Source organism: Sitodiplosis mosellana, unplaced genomic scaffold (genome assembly GCF_009176505.1).
Source record: "Sitodiplosis mosellana isolate CC-2019 unplaced genomic scaffold, AAFC_SMos_1.0 Smas_scaffold_6197, whole genome shotgun sequence".
NCBI classification, from domain to species: Eukaryota; Metazoa; Arthropoda; class Insecta; order Diptera; family Cecidomyiidae; genus Sitodiplosis; species Sitodiplosis mosellana.
The window spans coordinates 7922782-7942324 of NW_022601438.1; the positions used below are offsets into that span (position 1 = coordinate 7922782).

At 33.9% G+C, this 19543-nt stretch overlaps 4 protein-coding genes across 5 annotated transcripts in view; 1 reads left to right on the forward strand and 3 right to left on the reverse strand.

Annotated features, from left to right (window-relative positions):
- The window catches only part of LOC129577646 (protein rogdi-like), a 74335-nt gene extending 58587 nt beyond the window's left edge, over positions 1 to 15748 (reverse strand). Inside the window, exons 1-7 of one of the 2 annotated variants that reach the window (XM_055465058.1) lie at positions 15625 to 15748; positions 14348 to 14419; positions 14112 to 14243; positions 13840 to 13997; positions 13591 to 13711; positions 13253 to 13462; positions 12523 to 12599 (exon numbers count right to left, since the gene is read on the reverse strand). In XM_055465058.1, the coding sequence (XP_055321033.1) occupies positions 12531 to 12599; positions 13253 to 13462; positions 13591 to 13711; positions 13840 to 13997; positions 14112 to 14243; positions 14348 to 14419; positions 15625 to 15687 (825 nt within the window). In that variant the 5' untranslated portion in view covers positions 15688 to 15748 and the 3' untranslated portion in view covers positions 12523 to 12530. Of the gene's footprint in view, positions 1 to 11388; positions 12600 to 13252; positions 13463 to 13590; positions 13712 to 13839; positions 13998 to 14111; positions 14244 to 14347; positions 14420 to 15624 lie in introns of those variants that run through there. The other variant, XM_055465057.1, reaches the window with a different exon arrangement.
- On the reverse strand, positions 1152 to 6357 carry LOC129577645 (3 beta-hydroxysteroid dehydrogenase/Delta 5-->4-isomerase type 4). Its single transcript, XM_055465056.1, has 7 exons — positions 6051 to 6357; positions 3942 to 3983; positions 3707 to 3814; positions 3169 to 3333; positions 2638 to 2889; positions 2074 to 2226; positions 1152 to 1936 (listed from the first exon to the last, which is right to left on the reverse strand). Exons 2-7 carry the CDS (start codon positions 3973 to 3975, stop codon positions 1485 to 1487), a joined length of 1164 nt encoding a protein of 387 aa, XP_055321031.1. The 5' UTR covers positions 3976 to 3983; positions 6051 to 6357; the 3' UTR covers positions 1152 to 1484.
- Positions 15749 to 16015: 267 nt separating the features above from the next.
- Positions 16016 to 16868, forward strand: LOC129577650 (28S ribosomal protein S21, mitochondrial). The gene is made up of 2 exons (XM_055465062.1): positions 16016 to 16173; positions 16507 to 16868. Exon 2 carries the CDS (start codon positions 16517 to 16519, stop codon positions 16778 to 16780), a length of 264 nt encoding a protein of 87 aa, XP_055321037.1. The 5' UTR covers positions 16016 to 16173; positions 16507 to 16516; the 3' UTR covers positions 16781 to 16868.
- A 60-nt stretch (positions 16869 to 16928) lies between these two features.
- Positions 16929 to 17844, reverse strand: LOC129577648 (general odorant-binding protein lush-like). Its single transcript, XM_055465059.1, has 6 exons — positions 17782 to 17844; positions 17578 to 17653; positions 17456 to 17511; positions 17351 to 17386; positions 17161 to 17275; positions 16929 to 17075 (listed from the first exon to the last, which is right to left on the reverse strand). Exons 1-6 carry the CDS (start codon positions 17842 to 17844, stop codon positions 16987 to 16989), a joined length of 435 nt encoding a protein of 144 aa, XP_055321034.1. The 3' UTR covers positions 16929 to 16986.
- Positions 17845 to 19543: the final 1699 nt, after the last annotated feature.

Genomic DNA, 19543 nt, shown 5'->3' on the forward strand with positions numbered 1-19543 from the left:
CGGTGATGAAAAGAGCATTTTCCCAGTAAAATGGCATTTGATGTATAATTACTTGGTGCCGAGTCAACAGGAGCACATTTTTTTCGTGTTACAAATAACATTTAGTGTGATCTGCTTTGGCTGAAATTCAAATCACGTATACGATTGCGGATTATTAATTTTGAGCCGATCATGGATTATTTTTTCTCCTATGAATGAAAAAAAAACAACCTGGTTTTTACCGACAGAATATGCTTTGAATACCCACTGCAATATGTTTCAATTACCCAAGCGAAAATAATGAATCTATTCTGCATTTGAAGCAACATTTCAATTTCTATCACGTTTGAACCGAATGAAGAAAAAAAATGTTGGCCAAATTAGAATCGATGATTTGAACAAGAGTTGCAATCCCATTCTCATTTATTTCAAATTTATAAGAAATGCATACATAATTCATGCAACATTCAAAATAAATGAAAACCATTTTCTGGAATCTCTGGATGGGGTTGCAACATTTCAAACCGAATTCCCATTGCCTTTGTACATATTTGAGGTTTCGTTGAAGTAATCTTCGAGTAAATTGTGTGGCATCTCAATCTATCCAATTATTCGATAAGCTAGGGGCATTTCTCACACAAACAATTTGAGCAAATGTGCAAAAATGTCTATTATTTCTTCTTTTTTATTGAAATTGTAAGAAAATGTACTGAAATGACGATATTGCTTGAATGAAAGTGTTCTGGAAGTGGGTTTTGGTGGATCCTCAGGATGGACCAGATCCGGTTTGACAATGCCCTGGCCCATCCTGAAGATCCACTTCCAGAACCGGGAGCAGTTCTGAACAATCCTTGAGATCCACCAAAACCCACTTCCAGAACACAAGTTCAGTGTAAATGATCATTTATTTACACGAATTGATAAAAATTGATCGAATCGGACCGAATGGAAGAAATTTTTCAAATTTATAAGAATTCATTCATTCTTTTCGTGAGAAATGCCCCTAGTCGATAAGTGCAATAGTCTCAACATATTTAGTGAAATTGTTGGACTTTGAATAATTTATGATCTATTTTAATTGAAAAATGTAAATATTGATTCTCACGAACGGAAACCGCTTCGAAGTTTCGAGTCAAATATGAAAAACCACAATGAGTTAGTGATTGATTTCTCTCTCATAAATTTATTCGCATTTTTTTCTTTCTGCAATATAAAATGTATATACAAAAAGTATATACAAAATACATTATTAAAATGTGGGCGATAGATGCCCTTAATAAAATATATATAATTTCAAATTGGATCAAACCCAATAAAAAATTGTCCTAAGACTAAAAAAACAGAACAAGAAAGTAGAAGAAGTGTTCAACACCAATGTTTAAAGGTAAAATTTATGAATGTATGTATGTTGCGTGCGTACGTTTTTGTAGTGTATGTCCGTGCATGTTATTAACACACAAAAAAAGCCCTTAAATTGCATGTATACTATAGTCAAGAGCGATGAATTATTCGGCTTTTTTGGATTGTTTATCCTTGTTGAAATAGGATTTATACCATGCTGAATACCATTTTACACTGTCGTCCAGTGAACGTTCTTCATTGTAAATTGGTTCATAATCCATGTGTAGTTCAGCCCGTAATCGGCTGTATTGTAATAATGAGCCAGCATATGCTGCTAATGCTCTTGGTTGAAAATTGAGCTTGGTGCCAAAAATCGGATTCAACGTTGAAATTATCAATTCTAATAGAATAGCCAGCCAATAGCCGATCAACGATGGAATTGACCACGATGTTGGGCGAATGTTGAAGGCATCAGTGCGACGAGACATACGTTGGCAAAAGCGTGAAGTGTCTTCGATGGGAGTGTCATCCGTTACGAATACCGGCAAACCAGCAATGTTCTTTGATGAATTTTTTAACGTTTGTTTTGCTCGGATGTGTGCCCAGGCAACGTTACCTAGTTTAGAAACGAGATTTTTTGTTTTCCAGATGAAATTTTTCGTATACGATGAAAATAGGGAAAAAAAAAGTATGTGGCAAAATGGAAGCGAACAAAAATTGAAAGCAAAATTGAAAATGTACAAGTTCACTAACCGACGTAGGTCATTTGATGTTTTCCACCAGCTCCCAGCACTTTTGGTATAATGCCTCCGGTTTTCTTTGTGAATTTGGCCAATGTTGGGAAAAAGTATGGATCTTCTTCGCCATACAATACAGTCGGTCGAATCGATGTGGTAAGGAGTTCACCTGCGGTCATAAAATCGGGCTTTCTTTTAGTTTTCATGAATTTTTGACGTGGGGCCCATGCAAGACCCTAACGACATCTATTGAGTTTTGTAGAAATCATTATGGTACTAACTACTTGGTTCAATATGAGTGGTAATTCTACTTAACAGTTGACTTGACGTGAAGCTCAGCGGCTTTACTTGTTAAGTAACATACTTTTAAGTTACTCAAACTAAATTAATAGCAAAATGTCAAACCAAATGGTAGTTGTGCTCACTGTTGTATATGCCGGATGATTTTTGAATAAACCGGTTTCAAGAGCAACCTTGAAATTTCTCCGGACTTTCTAATGGCATTTCAATACGAACAACGAGAGGAAGAGAGAGAGAGAATGAGAAGAAAAAAAAAGCCGGTGGCTTTATATTCAAGTACCTGTGCCATTTGCTAAGTTCGTTCCATTGGCGCCTAGCACAATCTTTTCGGCACGATGTTTGGTCACCGAATATCCGGGTATCAGAATATCGTTGTCGGATGTCACTTGCTTCGTTTTGCTCTCCGTTAGATTTACAATAACAGCAAACGGTGCCAATCCCAAGTATGATGTCAATGTAACAGATGCGCTGCTCGTATAAATTAACCTTGGCACATTGTGTTTGATGCACAAGTTTATAACATTTTTTGTACCTTTAATGAAAGCAAATGGAGTTTTGATATAAGTTTTGTTTGGTCAATCTCTTGCGATGGTCTATCTTTCGTTCGTTCGTTCTTCTCTTTTTTTCCTTTTCCTAATATCATTTAAGAGTTTTCTATAACACTCGGTTCATTCTTGTTCTTGTCCATTTTCTTAGCTTGTTTTTTTTTTCTTGGTCTGCGTCGACCTCATTATTGTTATGTTAAATGTTAAAGTACTTTGACAAACATCTGTAACTATTGCAATGAATAAATAGCTCCGGTCGCACTTACCGTTCACGTTGACGCGCTCGAGTTCATTGATGTTAGGTGGAAATTGAAAATTGATGTAGGCCGCACAATGGAACACCACATCAACATTATCGAATGCTTCCCCGACAGCATCCGTGTCACAAATATCAGCAACAATGGATTTAATAGGCTTCGTTTCAGCGTGCTCTTTAAACAAAACACAACAAAAAGTAGGGAAAAAAAGTGAATTTATTGGCTTGAAGAATACAAAAAAAGACGATTCTTCTTTCATTCGGCTTCTCAACAAATGCAATTGCTCATAATATCAATGGTAGTGAATGTAAGAGACACAGAAAAAAAAGAAGAAGATTAAAGTAATAAAAGTGACTTTATTCAACTTTAATTACTCCAGTTTGATATTGAATCATGGGCAGGAGCGTGCAAGAGACAGAACGAGCACAGAAGTTGACTAACATCTTGACCTTTTCTTCTACTTTGCCGTCATTGTCGTTTTCTTTTACTTTGCAAATGGCAAATCAACATGATAAACTTTCAAGTGTAATAAATTGTGAATACGTACTTAAGTTGTTTCTGTATGGTTTTAGGTCGACAATTCGGATTTCTTTGACATCGTCGTCATTTTCCTGTAAATGCTTGACGAGATGCTGGCCAAGGAAGCCACTACCACCTAATCAAAAGGTATAAAAAAAAAGAAGTCATTAATCAACCCTGAACTAAACTCGAAATCATCACAATTCGCAATTCTTCGACATTTTATTTGGAGGCCTAAGTCGATGTGTAATGTATATTCTTACCTGTAATGAGTACTACGTCTCCGTTTCTGGCCATTTTTTTGTCTGAAATAGGCGAAGAGATAATGAGCAAATTATTCGGAGAAATCATTTGATTTTGATCAATTAACCACAGTGTTTTAAGTTTATGTGGTTTACGAAATGTAGAAAAATGAATTAACATTTGTTGACTTCTTATTCCGTCATTTACATCGTTTAGCATCGAACGAAAAGCCGCGGTCAAATTTTAATTTATAAAATTTATTAGTATCAAATGCGCAAGGTGAAGCCTTGTGATAATAATCCAAAAGGTGATGGCTTTTCTTGTCTCTGTTATCTCCCAATTCAAAGAACGAAATTTTTTTATTAGCAAGGCTAAGAGACACATTTGCAACGGCACTCATCGCACACACACAGTGGCACTCTGCGCGCTCGAATGACAATCTTCAGCTGTGCTCCAACAAATGGCAATTAGCATGGTGCGAATAATCATCATCTGCGACACACACACACGCACAAATTCCAATGGCATAATTTCAATGTTATTCCAAATGATTGCGATTAAGGTGTTTTACTGGTGTGTGTGTCTCATCTCTCGGTTCGTTTTTCAATGTGAATGAATAATCAAAACTGATGCATTATAAAAACGACGCATATTTTTGCCCAATTGAAATCAATCATCAATTTTAATAAAATGTCGAGAAATCAGTCGTGGCAATTTGTGTTGTTGTTGTTTCTTCCGTTATTGCTGTATTAAATCTCAGGTCAAATCGATTGGCTCAATGGTTTAAGCAAATAATAATTGATTGCAACAACAACAACAACAACAACGACGACGACGACGACGACAACAAAAACAAAATGGAAAAAAAAGAGAATTGGTTACTTTGGTCGATGCACATCGGTAGCCGTTAGCCGCGTGCATGCAGAGAGCGAGAAGCAGCGCGCACGTATGCTGTTTTGGGTGTTTTGCTTAATTCACGTTTGCCATTTAATTCGCAATTGGACGGCTTTTTGATCAGTTGGTCGGTCGGTTGTTGTGTATGGGCTCGAGCATGTTGCGTCAATCGCGCATTTGTACTCATTTCGTTTATTTTATCGTTCTAATGAACATTTTTGGTATTTTCGTGTACACGCTGTGTACATCGCGTAATTATTGTGCAACACCCTCTTTTCAAACCGTTTTCCACGAATCAATGATGAAATTCTAGCGAATTACATTTTTTTGACGCACGATTTCATCACCGATTATTTATTGCCGATATGGAGGAAAAACGTAACAATGCCCAGTACAATAAAAGCCGATATTAAAATCTGGTTGTATTCGCATTAACATCATATTTAAAATCTCGTCAATCCATCTCATTGCGAATTTATTATATACGTATAAATCGGGAAAAGTGTGAAATAAACTAGCAACAAAATTCCATTTTATGGTAGTTAAGCTGTTATTGTACTGCGAAGCAGCAAAATTAAGAGAGAGTTGTTTTAATGGGCCACACCAATTCGATTATGGTTCACATCATTACAGTTTCAATCAATTTCGTTGAACCACTGTTTACAGCTCGCATATTTTTGCAACAAACCATTCCACTTGATCTAACAATTGTTCGCTCCATTCAAACATGTGGACATATTAATGCACTGTGAAATCCACTCAAAATCCGGCATAAATACTGTTCTTGCTACATGTGGCAAAGGGAGTAAAGGAACAACCGAATGTTGTCTACTATATGCCCTTGACTATGAATCCCAAAGATGAGAATAATAATTTGAAAAAGAAAAAATAATTTTTAATTTAAAACAAGATAAAATCCAATTGAAACATTCTGAAATTCAAATTCACTAGATTATCGTATTTTCTTTCTCACTGTTCAACCAATTTTATGCTCGAGCATGTCTTAAAATATCTTTATACCCCAACAAAGATGTTAAAGGTTCTTTCGTGAAAAAAAAATCCTCGGAAAAAAAGTAATAAATGTTCAATTGCAAAATGCAATTTTTCTTTCAAACAAAATGAACCAATGTTGTGCTGGAATTCGTGCTGCACTTTGTTATTTGAAAAAACATTCACACATTGAATTCACGTCATATTGAAATGTTATTGTCACTTGTTGATTTAAGATAATTCACCTGCTTATTTCGTGTGTTTTTTTTCGTGTCTTAACAACAGATCGGCGTTTTTCTCTCTTCACTACTAACTTTCTTTGGGTTTCTGGTTGGGCACGTGTGACGCAGCGAATTATACTGAGCAATCGTTTCGAATCAGAATATGAGACAAGCTGTTGATGGTGATGTGAGCTCGTTTTTCTTTGTCTTTGGTTTCTTGTTCGTTGTTGCCTATTGATCGCGATCAACTGGTTTTTAACTTGGAGTATTTTAGCCACTAGTTTATTTCTTGCAAACATTGGTTTCTGTTGACGTGCGCTCTCGCGCGCTCGCCTTCATTCGTAAACATTTCGCTAGTTTCAACGGTGTGTACGATTGAATGAGATGTTTCGGTGGAGGGCAAACAGTCTTTGGCTGAAAGCGAAAGGTAATTCCAAGGCATTCACACAATAAGTGTGAGGCTATAGACTGAGACTTGTTGCGATGAATGTTATTTCATATGTTGCAATATATTGTTAGATATGGTGGTTTTTTTTAATGTTCGTTCGGTTATTTGACTCATTCACGCGTAGCACCATACAAAATAGTGTTTTCGTTCATGTTGTCGGATTTCTTAATTTTTGCTGGTTTTTTTCTCTCTTTGTCTCGTGTGGTGTTATTGCTGTTTTTTTTTCTTTGTGCGGATTTGTGCATGCTTCTTAAGCTGTGATGTATTCAAACGTGAACTCGCGTTCAACAAATATTGTAACTGTACTGGATGAATGGGGAAAGAAAACTGGTTACTTATGATTGATATGAAACATTATTGCTTCATTCATTCATTAATCAAATGATGCACAAAACGTTTAATGTTTACATTTTTACTTATCCAAACAATGCACACAATTCTTTTGTTGAATCGGTTAATGATCAAATGAAGCAATTGAACGCTGTTTCAACGCGAAAGAAAAAAGAGAATGAATGCCACTAGAAGTAAGCCATTATTTAAATGGGATCGACATTGCAATGGTTGTTGTTACCGTTGCATTTTTGTCTACTTAACAACCGAAATGTCGGTTTTTAGTTGACAAAAATGCAGCGAAATAGTACTGAAACAAACAAGACAGAAGGAAAAACAAGTGAATGGCGCAATAAAAAAGAGAAAGAAAATGTTGGTTTTGAAAGAGCTAGAGCGAGAATGAAAAATAGCGAGAGAGAGAGAGAGAGAGAGAGAGAGAGGAATGGAGGTAACAAGACGGCAGAGTGGAGCGATGCGTTCTTCAGATTTTAGTTACTCATTCTATTTTGTTGTTTCACAACAAACTAGTTTTTTGCGCACTACATGAAATGTATCGAAGTAACATAATTTAATAACACTATGGATTAAAAGCATAGTACGAAGGATATATATTTGCAACAAAGTAGGTACAGAAAAAAGATTTTCTCAGTTATCTCAACAATGAATTACAAGTTCTTGGTTTAATTTCTTTTTTGAAAGATACTCTCCTCTGGTTTAAATTGAAAAAATAATATGAGCATAGAATCGAAAGTCAATTTAATTCTGTTGATAGCTTAAAAAAGTATTAGGAAAAAAAACCAGATTAGTAGCTCTACATTTTATGTAGTGCTAAAAAAGAAAGAAAGAAACATTCGCCAAAAGAATCTCACATGCATAACTGTTGCAACAATCTTATTTGCCATTTCGAACGAAATGCCAAAATTACAATAGAGAAAAAAACATTCTTCCGTCATTTGTTGTTTTGTCATTTTTTTCAGATTTTTTTCTTTATTTTTCTTTCGTTAAAGATACAACAATTTTCGAAATACAGAAGTTCAAATAAGACTCGATTTGTTGTTGTTGTTGTTGACATAATATGGAAAATAACAAGTTATTTATTTTTAAGTTTTTTATTGGTTCAAATTGAAATAATGGTTTGTGTATGTGTTTTCTCTTCAAATGCGGACATTCTAATCTATGGACTATTTCATATATGTATCAAGTCAATAATAATAATACTATTTAATCCTCCATTAACATGTTTCTTATTGTCATCATAAAGGTTTTTCTTTATATTTATATTGTTTATCTTCTTATATATTTTCGCACTGGTTATTTTCATTGCGCTTTGTCTCAACAATGTTTGTGCCGTTTTTGTGTTTCATTTTTTCTTCGTTTTAAATAAATGATGCGCATTTTGCGCGAGCGCATCTTTTGTTCGGAAAATGAGTTTGATTTTTTTTTGTTCAAAAACATACTATTGCTTATAAGTCCAATTCAAAAACGAAAAAAAGTCTCTGATTTAATTTTTTACATGTGCAGACATAGTGCAACGCTTTAAAGTGTTTCGACGTTCATTTGTACGCTAAATTTTGTGTGTCAAAACATAGAATGAAAGAACCAAAAAAAAATGTAAACAATTCTAGTGATGCATAATTTTTACTAGTTCGCCAATTGATCGACATTAAATTCAACCAATTTTGCCGAAGCAAATGTGGCAGTTCGATTTTCAATTGGAACTGAGACTGAGTGATTTCAATTAGTTTGTTGTAACTAAGCATTTTCTATTTCTTAGGTTGTGGAATGATTCGATTGATTTTGGTGAAAAACCCTGCTTGCATATATGAATGCGTGAGCGCAAAAGTGCAACTTAGATTCGCAGTATTTTACACGTATACGTTTGTATGGAGATGTTACACTTTAAAATACTGCGAATCAAAGTTGCTCTTTTGCTCTCACGCATTCATATGGTCAACCGTTCAATATATTAATTTTCGTCACATTTTTCAAATGTCGACACATAAAGCGGCTACACTTTTGTTTCGTTTCCTTGTCTAGATTCTAAGGAGAGAAGAAAATACAGATCTAGAAGAAAAGCGCTGAGTATTTACTCATAGAGAAATGAATTTGAAATGAAAAATCAATGCAATAAATATAATACGGTAAAGTCGAAGAAAATTTAATTACCACTAATTTGTCTAGAATTTTAGGTTTTTTTTTTTAAATATATCTGTGTAATTTATAAATAAGATCAATGTTTTTTGTTTAGTTTTTCTGTTTGTGGTTGAATAAGAGCACTTTGCACGCAACAATAACATTTATGTTAGTGACAATGTGAATACGAAGAACGAAACATTTACAATTTAATGTGTATATGTACGAAATTTAATAGACACTAGATTAATTTGACATTATTGTTTTTTTTTTTATTGAAGTTTTACGGGCAGATTTAACATAACTGACAGACAAACTCACTGACGAAAAACAAAAATAGCAGTAATATATTTGCAAATGGTGTATATAGCAAAATGATATTTAATTTTCATTTGTTACCAACAGAATAAAAAATATTGATACAATCCAATGGATGTGTTTTGTTTCATCGGTATGACAGCCGTATTTTTTTTCTGTTTCTTTTTTTTTAATTGAATATAATTTTTAGTTTTGGATTTTAGCAGCTAAACATTTTCCGCCATTAAATAATTAAAGCGCACATCAATGTGATATTTTTGTGCTTTGGTGTTGTCATTTTGTTGTTGTATTCCTCAATCGATGCAATTTGATAAATCGAAATATGGTAAATTTAAATGTTCGATCTACCGCATTTTCCGTTTATTCGGTCGAGGATTATGAGTTGTGTGTAGATGGGTATGTATGTAATACACACAAACACACACACAGCGAACGCTTTGTATGATGTTGATTTTCAGATGAATTTTACGTATTAATTTTTTATTATTGATTAAATACAAGTTTTTGATTTTGCAACACAGCACATTGAGTGTATCATATCGATGGCCCATTGCCTTGATAATGTTCATTAAAATAAATTTTTCCATTTCTCTAATGAAAAGTTATCGATTTACAGAGACATAGAGATGTTGTGAAATCGAAAACTTGCAAGTAATAAATACTTAATTAATTTTCATCGTTCGCTTCATTTATTTCAAAAAAAAAAAACTCAAATATTCCAATGGAAAAAACCCAAATTGTAGTAGAAAAAATGAAAAAAAAAAATTATCTCATGCATTGAATTTTGCGTGTAATAAAAGATGCGAATGCTGATTTGAATGATGCGTATGTAAACATAGAGTTTTGGTTGTATGGGCCGCTCCATTTCATTATCTCATAAGTACATTACTTGGAAAATATTTCAATATTTAGATTTGGAAACGAGAAAAAAAACAAGCCCAAACGGAACAAATGCCCGGATTCGAGTCAATTTCCATGAATATTGACATTTGAAAAACCATTCCAAGCGGTGAACAAGTTGTTTATGCGGCGCGCACAATTGTTATGCAGAATTGATGTGATGTGAACGAAAAAAAGAGATGCTTCACATTTTGCATAGATACCGTTGTTCCACCGGTTTGGCCAAAATTTATTCATTTTATGGAAATAAACCAAAAACAATCAAAAAACAAATAAATAAACACTGAAATGTGTGATCGATAGACGGCAATTTGTTTGGTTTTCAATAGAGAAATAATATGAATAAACGGTCTGGGCTTCTGCACATGTGATTTCTCTAGCCAGTGATGTGGAGAAAGATTGTTCTGAATATTTATCATCATTGCAGAGGGCATCTTGTTCTCATCGTCTACGTTTATCTTGCTATCGTACACACACATCCATATTCATCGATGGTTTTGTGTATCTCTCGTGTTGAAATTTTGTACGTACATGGTACAGTAAGAAAAAGCAGAGATTTTATAGGCACCTCAGAAGTGTGGGCATGATCCAAGTGCCGTACCTGAAGAGTTTCAAATTTTTTCAGATGAGAAATGTCATGAAATTCATTTCACAAATTTTTTAAGGACCATTGAGATTTTCGTAAATTTTTGGCGTTGTCAAATTTTTTCCATCTCGCACTAACTGCTGTCATGCTAGTCCCAACTGCTGTCTTAGTTTACCACACGATTATAATCAAAGAAGTGGACTCTCTACAGCGCCGTCGATTAATGACGACGAAATCACCTGTAAATAGCTGGAAGTGATTTCGACAAATTGCGAAATACTGCATAATAACACCGATTAGTACTGAATTTTGTCATATAAATCGACGGCACTGCAGAATGTCTTGACACAGATTTTCTATGGGATTATAAGCGTGTGTAGTTTACCTACTAGCTGGCATTCGTGCGAATACGTTGAATGTCACCGACAGAATCTCTATCGTACTTCATTTTTAATTTTTTTTTAATTTTTTTCAAATCCAAATAACCGTTCCACCAAAATCAATTTAATTGATTCTTGGGTGAAGTACTGTCGCCGTACCAGCACTTTTGAGGTGACTATAACAGCTCTGGGAACAATAAAAAATGTGTTCATCCCTTCAATCAACATATTATTATACATAATACACGAGCATAATTCCAGGTTTCCTTTTGAAATTTAATATGGGTTTCATTTAATCGAATTTTTTTGATCAAAAATAAAAATTGCTTAAGTAATCATTTAAAAAAATAAGTAGTTCATAGAAACAAGAATTATTTTTATAATAATAAGAAAAAAGAAGACAATAACTTGATTTGTTTTTTATATGTACAATAGTTTGGTCAATAAATAATAATTAAATTAATAAAATCATAAGTGTTGTTTTGTTGTTGTTGTTATAGTTGATTTGCATCAAAAAAGAAGTTATGTACAATTGGTTTACATATTTGTTTGCTGTTTTTTGCAAAATGAATGATTAAGTATGCGATGCGATTTGCATAAATATGCTGAGTGGATTTCATTTGTTTTTTTCTAAATGTAGACGTGTGTGAAATTATTTGTATTCTTAGCATGATTATCTAAATAAGCTGGCGATATGCCGTGTTGACAACGTTTCTCATTGCAGTGGTTGTTTCAACAAAAGAAAATTGAAGGCAAATCCGAAAAAAAAAATATGTCAAATGTCAAACCGAAGTCGTCGATCATAGATTAGCACAGGGGGAGCACTTAAAATCAGCTATGGTAAATTTGTGCTAATCTAATCATCGACGCCCACTTGACTATTTCCATTGTTTTTTTTTCTGCTAATTATTTCCTCGAAGTTTGTTCTTCTATAGAAATATTCAGATCACTATCAAATCCATTGGTTTTTCGTTTCGAGCACATCATGTTTCTTTTTGTTGTTGTTGTTGTTGAGATTTTTCAATATTTTTTGTTTTCTTCATTTTCCGTTTTTCTCTTAACCTATATGTGTACGATATTTTTTCCATTTTTCTTTTATTGTTCAATACCATAAATTTGTTTGTTTTTTTTTCCTTAGATGATCTTACTGTTTCCTTCGATGCATGCGATTTATAGATCAGCTGGATCGGTTTTCGAACGATATCGAAATTGTTTTGATGATATTAACCAAAACAAAGATAAAAAAAATTTGAAACCGAAACGGAAACGAAGGACAACAAAAAGTGTATATAAATCATAAGATATCTAGATTAGCATTATATTATCACTACACCGCCACAATTCTGTGTGCATGCTCTTGGTTTCGTTTTCACGTTTCATTTGTTGTTGTTGTTGTTTTCATTTTTTTTTTAGTAAGATAGGGCTGACGGCGATCGAGATCCTACTGTAAAGTCTTTATACTGAGAAAATACCGATATCTGAAAAAATAAAATTGATAATGTCAGTGGAAAGTAGTTTGCAAGTTGTCCTTTGTCAATAATAAAAGGGTTTTTCATGGGAAAGAAAAATCAATTATTCTCGCAACATTTGTGTTGAAATCCAAATATTTTGTTTTGCTTTGTTAATTTAGAATGGCCAATGGCGTTTTAACCATATCTACGAATCATTCAACGCCTCAACACATTCCATTTTAATCAAATTTTGCTCAAATATTAATAATTATTAATTAATATTTGCCAACGCAATCAAAACTTTTCTATTTTGGTCTATTTATTTTTCTCTTCTCTTCACTCATTTTAATAATCTCGCTCTGATAACAGTAGCAAAGTCCCCATAGAACGTTTGTAAGAGTGAGAGAGCGCTAGAAAGGGAGAGAACGAGAGAGAAAGAAAGATTGAGCAAAAGAGCGAATGCGACCCAGTTTTTCACATCGTTCACTCGCTATGCTCGTACTCAATTGCAAATAGTTTTGATGAAATCAAGAATATTGTTTGAATTAAATGTGATGTTTACGATTTCGTGATTATAAAATATTGTTCCCTTGCGTTTTTGTACTTGTTGTTGTTGTGTGTGTGTGTGTGTGTATGCGTGAGCCAAATGCAAACAACAAATGGACCAAATATGCACTTACTTTGTCTTTTAATTGCTGACACAATTGCAGCGCCACTGTAAACAATACTAGAACCTCGTTCAGCCATGGAACGGAGCATTCAGCTTGGCAGGAATCAAATTTCATAGTTCCCTGAATGTTTGTCAATTGATATACAGCAAAAATCAATTTATGGCTTTGTAAATAAAAACTGATTGCTAAATCGTCTGGAAGGTTTGGTGCCAGTGATTTCTGTGTGTCAGAAAGAGAGACAGAGAGGGACAAATGAACGTGGTTATCATTACGATGTGATCGAACTGATGCAGTAGAAGCGAGTATAAGTGTGTGTGTGTGTGTGTGAGAATGTTTTGCAAGTATACCATATTTCTACTTTTCATGAGCTCGTCGATCGGTTTCTTCTTGGGAATGACTAGCGCCGTTCGACCTCGCTGCAATGCGCCTAAAATATTGCTCAAAATGTGTAAGACTTCATCGGATGATCTGTTGAATAAGCAATGAACAAAAAGTGATATCAATTTAAAAAAAAAATGATCAAATTGAGTACACAAAGAGTATGCAATTGAGCAAGAGAGATAGAGCGAGATTGAGCAAAAAGAATGGAAACTCACTTGAAATGGTACGAGCTGTCTACATTGTCAATGTGATGTATGGCTTGCTGTAAATGATTCGCGGCGTCCTGCACTTGTTGAAGTTTCCATGGTGAGTCTTGATTGATGGACGTTCGTTGAACAGCGTTTTGCGCTCTTTGTACCTTAAAACTAATGTCCTGCATTGTGATGTGGAACCGGAAATTAGCGAAAAAAAAATTCAATGAAAAACTCGGCGTATTGAGAAAGGACAATTGTATAAATGAGCCATTTATATGGCATTGAATACTCACAGCATGGGATATACTATCACCCGTCAACGTTACCACACACTTCAGATGATCTTGTGGAACTGTCAATATGAACTTGTCCTGTTTTCGTCCATCGTTGCCATACAATGGCACTGGAAAGCGATGTGCACATTCCTACGAAGAAGAGACAGAGTGATGACCATCCGAATCATTAACATTTCGTTGCGATTTCAATGAGGAATTGTTCAACAATTTGATTTGAATTCACGTATACTTACCACAAGAAGTGTGTGGAGATTCTTAAGAACTGAGTGTACCTCAACATGTAGTACCCACTCAAATTCTATTTGCTATACAGAGAAAGAAAAAAAAAACAACAATAACCAATCAATTAGATATAATACGGAAATCAATCCATTTTTCAACAGACGCTAATTAGTTCCAATTGACTTGAACATTGCAATTGTTTCGATTTGTTGTTGTTGTTCTCCTCGCTTCATTGTTGCAACGAATTTACATTGATCTACATTCTCATTCTGCATTGCTGCATAGTTTCGTTTCAACATTCTATGCAAATTCTTCGCTTTGCTTGTTTCAATCGTGTTTTTTTACACGCTTCATTCAACAACAGTTATTCTCAGTCTGGCAACGAAACAACGAAGCGGAGAAAGAAAAAAAAACAATCGTCTCACTTGAAACTAGTTCGGCCGAGTAAATGACTTAATGAAAAAAAAAATTGAGTTTCAGTCCGACAATGTGACATTGGATTGCAAGACAACATCACGCTAATTTTTTGTTATTGTTTCTCAGAAACGCGATAAATTAGCATTTGCCATCGCAAGCATTTTGTGGCAAACAAAGTGTTTTGTTGTTGTTGTTATTGTCGCCGTTGCGTTTCCACAGATCCACATAACCACTTTAAACCAATTTGTCATTTTGATAAATATTTTGCAGGGTTTTTTTCTCTTCTTTCTCATTCTTCTGCTTTTTGTCTTTATATGTTTTGCCTGCGAATCATGCATGTGTATCTTGGATTGTATACACAAAAAAGAAGCACACACACGATATATACGATAACACAGAGGAAATGTCAGATGTACACATCTCGTGTGTACTCATTGGCATTTTCATTTCATTTTTTCTTTTGCATTTGTTTTATCACAGCTCTTTTTTTTCTTTCTTTTTTTTTTTTGCTTCTGCGGCTGCACTCGTCGTTTAGAATTTTGTTTTTAAGGCGAGAGATAGATAAAAAAAAATTCGGTTGAATGAATCTGACTATAGTTTAGTGGTCGATATAACAAACACTCACATGCACAAACACACACGCACAAAATCAACAGAAAAAAAAAAATAATACAAACTTCAATGCTAGGCCAGGAAAAACGTCTAATCGATTTCGAATGAGTCAGAATTTTTCAACAAATTCCCAGTCACACTGAATGAAACCACAATAATTTTCGAATTCGGTTGTTAATTGCTTGTGCACCGGACGACCTGACACCAATCCAATTGGCGAATTTTTGTGGAAAATTGCAAAAAATTTGATTTTACTTACGAGGTTTTTAGCCTCCTCTTTCTCACCGTCAGCCATCTTTATTGAAACAATCAGCACAGACATTTATCACTTGTCAAAATTGCAGGGCTGTCAGCATATCAAGTGGCAGCCAGCGAGCGCACGCATACATTTGTAACGCCACCAACTGATAGTGTGTATCAGTGATATTGGCGCGTGTTGATACATACAAACGCGAAGCGTCATCATTTGAATGTGATACATGGAATATGAGTTTCAATTCTCGCTCTTTGATGAGTTTTTTTTTATCAAAGAAAATCAATTTTTCATTGAAATGATTTGAATTTTAATTTCTTTATTTTATGAAATCGAAAAGAAATGAAAAAAAGCAACAAATTCCATCCAAAACCAAACAAAACGAATGCTCAAATTGAAATTCCGCTACATTCAACTGCTGAATTGGCTGAATTGTCACATGATGCCGATGCGTGAGTGTGACACGTGAGCACGACTTTGACATATCGAGCAGACAATGTCAAAATTCATATGTGCTGCGATTCGGTGGTGTGTGAGAAAAAGTTTCAACAAATTGTAAGTTCAATTTTTTTTTTCAGGAAAAATACGGATTCGTCTGTGAAATGTTTCTATAAACAGGCGATGAATTGCAGGATTTTATTGCGCTGAGTTCATTGATCGATCAGAGTGCATTTGTTTAGCCATAATTCAAGTCAGGTTTTGTGTTTTCAAGAAGTCGGCAATTTTGTGGCTGATTTACAAATCGCTTAACCTGCATTTGTTTATCAAACCCCGACACAGCGGATGGAAAACAAAGTGAATGGAAGAATTTCCAATGAATACACAAACTGATGATCGACTGATTTAAATCAAATATGTAAGATTTTCATTCTTTTTCATCATTTTCAGCTAATCCAAGATGAGACACGCCAAATTCATTGCACGCACGGTTCTGGTGAAGGACAACAATGTGGATCAAGCGGTCGGTATATTGAATCGAATGTTGAGCCGTGAAGGAATTTTGGATCAATATCGACGCATGGAATTTTATGAGAAGCCATGCCAAGTTCGACGACGCATCAATTATGAACGTTGTAAGGCATTTTACAACGAAGACATGTCACGAAAAATTCAATTCGTTCTGAGAAAGAATAGAGTTGATCCATTCCCTGGATCCAGCTGAATAATACCGATTTTTGTTACAACAAGTAGTTTCACCACAGAATAAAAAGAAATTATATAATAAAAAATTGTATAGTTTAACGCAATAAGACGCTGTTTTATTTGTTTAATAGAAAGTCAATATGTCTGGTGTGTTTGAAGAAACGAAAACATTCGACAAATTTACATAATAAATTTGTACACAAATCTATCTTATAAGATTTGGTTTTATGGATAAAGAAAATCTTTTGGGCTAAAATCATACATGCATTTGGTGGAATAATATGATTTATCACAGGGATCTTTGTAATTTTTTTCTGAAAGAAAGAGAACAAAACATGAGAATTGTTTTCACAAAATGATCATTAAAAGATTGATAAATCTTTTTATTTGATTACTTACGAACATCTTTGCATGCATCCAGCGCACCAAGTGCAAATGCACGCAAATTTACTGGCAACGTAGTCTCAATTTGCTTCCTCACTTTTGCCTCCGAAATATCATTCTTTTTGGTTAGCTAGGAGATTATTTTTTTGGATTTTCATTACTATCATATTGATTTCAGTTGTTATACGCGTTATTTTAAACTTACAGTTCCAAAAGACTGTGCAACGCACATACTGAAACACTTTAAATGAAAAAAAGAGGATTTTTTTAATTCAGAAATTGTTGGAATTGAAAATAAAAAATGATTTACTTTTAAATTTTTGTCATTATCTGGCCATTCGCCGCGATGTAACCCTTCTATTAAAGCTTGAATATACAAAAAAAATGGAAATATTCAAAATCAACGATAAATTGGTTTTGGTTATATATTACCTATATCAACTCCAACTTTTTCGGAACACGATTTGCGAAACATAGCCAAAGACTGTTCAACTTGCTTCATCGTCATCTTTTTCAATTAAAAAAATTGATTTTTTTTTCATTCAATTCCTTTTCATTTTCCTAAGTAAATGCTTTCAATTGCATTATACGTAAGAAAATCATTCACAATGAGATAATATTTGGATGAGTACCTACCGCTGCATATGCTCGATTCAAGATTACTATGAAACACAATACAGATAGTTGATGTGGCAACATTTTGTGATGTTTTCAGAATTGAATGTCGGCGTATTACACTTTACTGATTTTTTCAATATTGCAAATGTCGTTTTCTACATGGAATATCAAATTCTGCACTGGTTACAATATTTCGGACTGTAACAGATAGTTCAACCGTCGATGTAAAATCACTCGAGCTCCCGCAGTTCTTTTATATATATGGTGCCAAAATCCAGTGGATACGGCATACATTTTACTGATCACGATTCGCCTTGATTTGATGATTAATATACATTTACAACGTTTGTTTCTTCTTTTCCGTCAATTTTGTCTTGTATCGAGTCCGCAAGATTCTGCCAGACCTTCACATCATACACTTCCTTCCTACCAAATACGGATATATAGAAAAATGATCATAACGAATCGTTGATATTTTAAGGCGTGAACGGAATGATTTTTCAACAACTATTATTTTGCACTGTCATCGAATCAATTGATTGTTTGGGATAACATCCGTTTTTCAACAGTTTACAGTTTTTTCTACTTAACTTGTATTCAGTAGTTCAATATTTCATATGGAGTCTAGTGCATTTTTAACCAACAACCCGGGAATTTTGAACGTCAGTGAAGCCAATTCACCATTTTCATTAGTTTCATATTTTACAAAGAAAACATATGAATTCGAATTGAAGTACACAAATGAAAATTCATTAAGTGCGTAGTACTTCAAAAATACCATTAAGAAAAAATAAAGAATTAGTTTTGTATCGAGAATTCCGTGTCCCATTTTTATATTATAATTTTTCATTTATTTTGCTAATTTTGTTTGTTTTTCTAGGTACAATTGATTTCACTCGACCAAATTCGGAATATGTTTGATCAAAATCGGAGTATGTTTGACGAATGAAAAAAAAATATGATGAAAGAAAATTACAAGAAATCATATGTTGTCATAATCACGTGACTTTAAACACAGAAAATATTTAGCTTAGATATTATTACGGAATTATTTTTATCGTAAATATTTATTCAGAAGAAAACAGGTGTTTTATTAAATAGAGTTAAATTTCACAGAGGTGTACCGCATCAGAGTAAGTAAAAATCGTAAATGTATTGGCAAAAAAAGCGACCACACCAGAATAAATATCTTTTTTCTTATAATTTTGAAAACATATATGTGATTCATGAATATGTTTTACTCCACTTACAATGTCAAGTACACTGTGAGCTTAAAAACGTCCTGGGCTGAAGGCGTTCAATACAATACTTTCTTGGTGGCAATTAAAGAAATATATAGTTCAATTTAGGAGAGTTCAACATTTGGAATTGTTCTGAGGACATAAAATTGCTTCAAATCGCCTTACAAACAATCGCGTTGAACCGCAAAGCTATCGATTTTTTTTTTGAATATCTTTCTTCCTCGACTTCAATAAATCAAAAACGGACTTGATTCAATCGATTTGAGTTTTGGGGTGATATGTAACTCAATTTGTTGAATACTCCATATAAAAATGTGGGCAAATTTAGTTTATTTGGTTTGTCTAAGCATGCAAAGTTTGATAGGAAATCCAATATCAATATTTACGTCAAGCTTTTTCGATTTGCTCAAATAAACACAAAACTTTCAATAATAATAGGAAAAAAATATAATTTTTATTTAGGAAAAAACGATGTTTATTTCTTCATTGATAGAAAGAAAACTTTTGCCGTACATTTCCCGAAACGGACAGAAATGGAT

Bases quoted from the DNA above. Each gene is read 5' to 3' on its own strand.
- LOC129577645 (XM_055465056.1), bottom strand. From the start codon at position 3,975: ATGGCCAGAAACGGAGACGTAGTACTCATTACAG. The intron at 3,334-3,706 runs GTACGTATTCAC...TTTTGTTTAAAG, and splicing joins ACCATACAGAAACAACTTAA to AGCACGCTGAAACGAAGCCT. The intron at 1,937-2,073 runs GTTAGTGAACTT...TTTCTAAACTAG, and splicing joins ACATCAAATGACCTACGTCG to GTAACGTTGCCTGGGCACAC.
- LOC129577650 (XM_055465062.1), top strand. From the start codon at position 16,517: ATGAGACACGCCAAATTCATTGCACGCACGGTTCTGGTGAAGGACAAC.
- LOC129577648 (XM_055465059.1), bottom strand. From the start codon at position 17,844: ATGTTGCCACATCAACTATCTGTATTGTGTTTCATAGTAATCTTGAAT. The intron at 17,387-17,455 runs GTAAATCATTTT...TTTCATTTAAAG, and splicing joins ATAATGACAAAAATTTAAAA to TGTTTCAGTATGTGCGTTGC. The intron at 17,076-17,160 runs GTAAGTAATCAA...TCTTTCTTTCAG, and splicing joins GGATGCATGCAAAGATGTTC to AAAAAAATTACAAAGATCCC.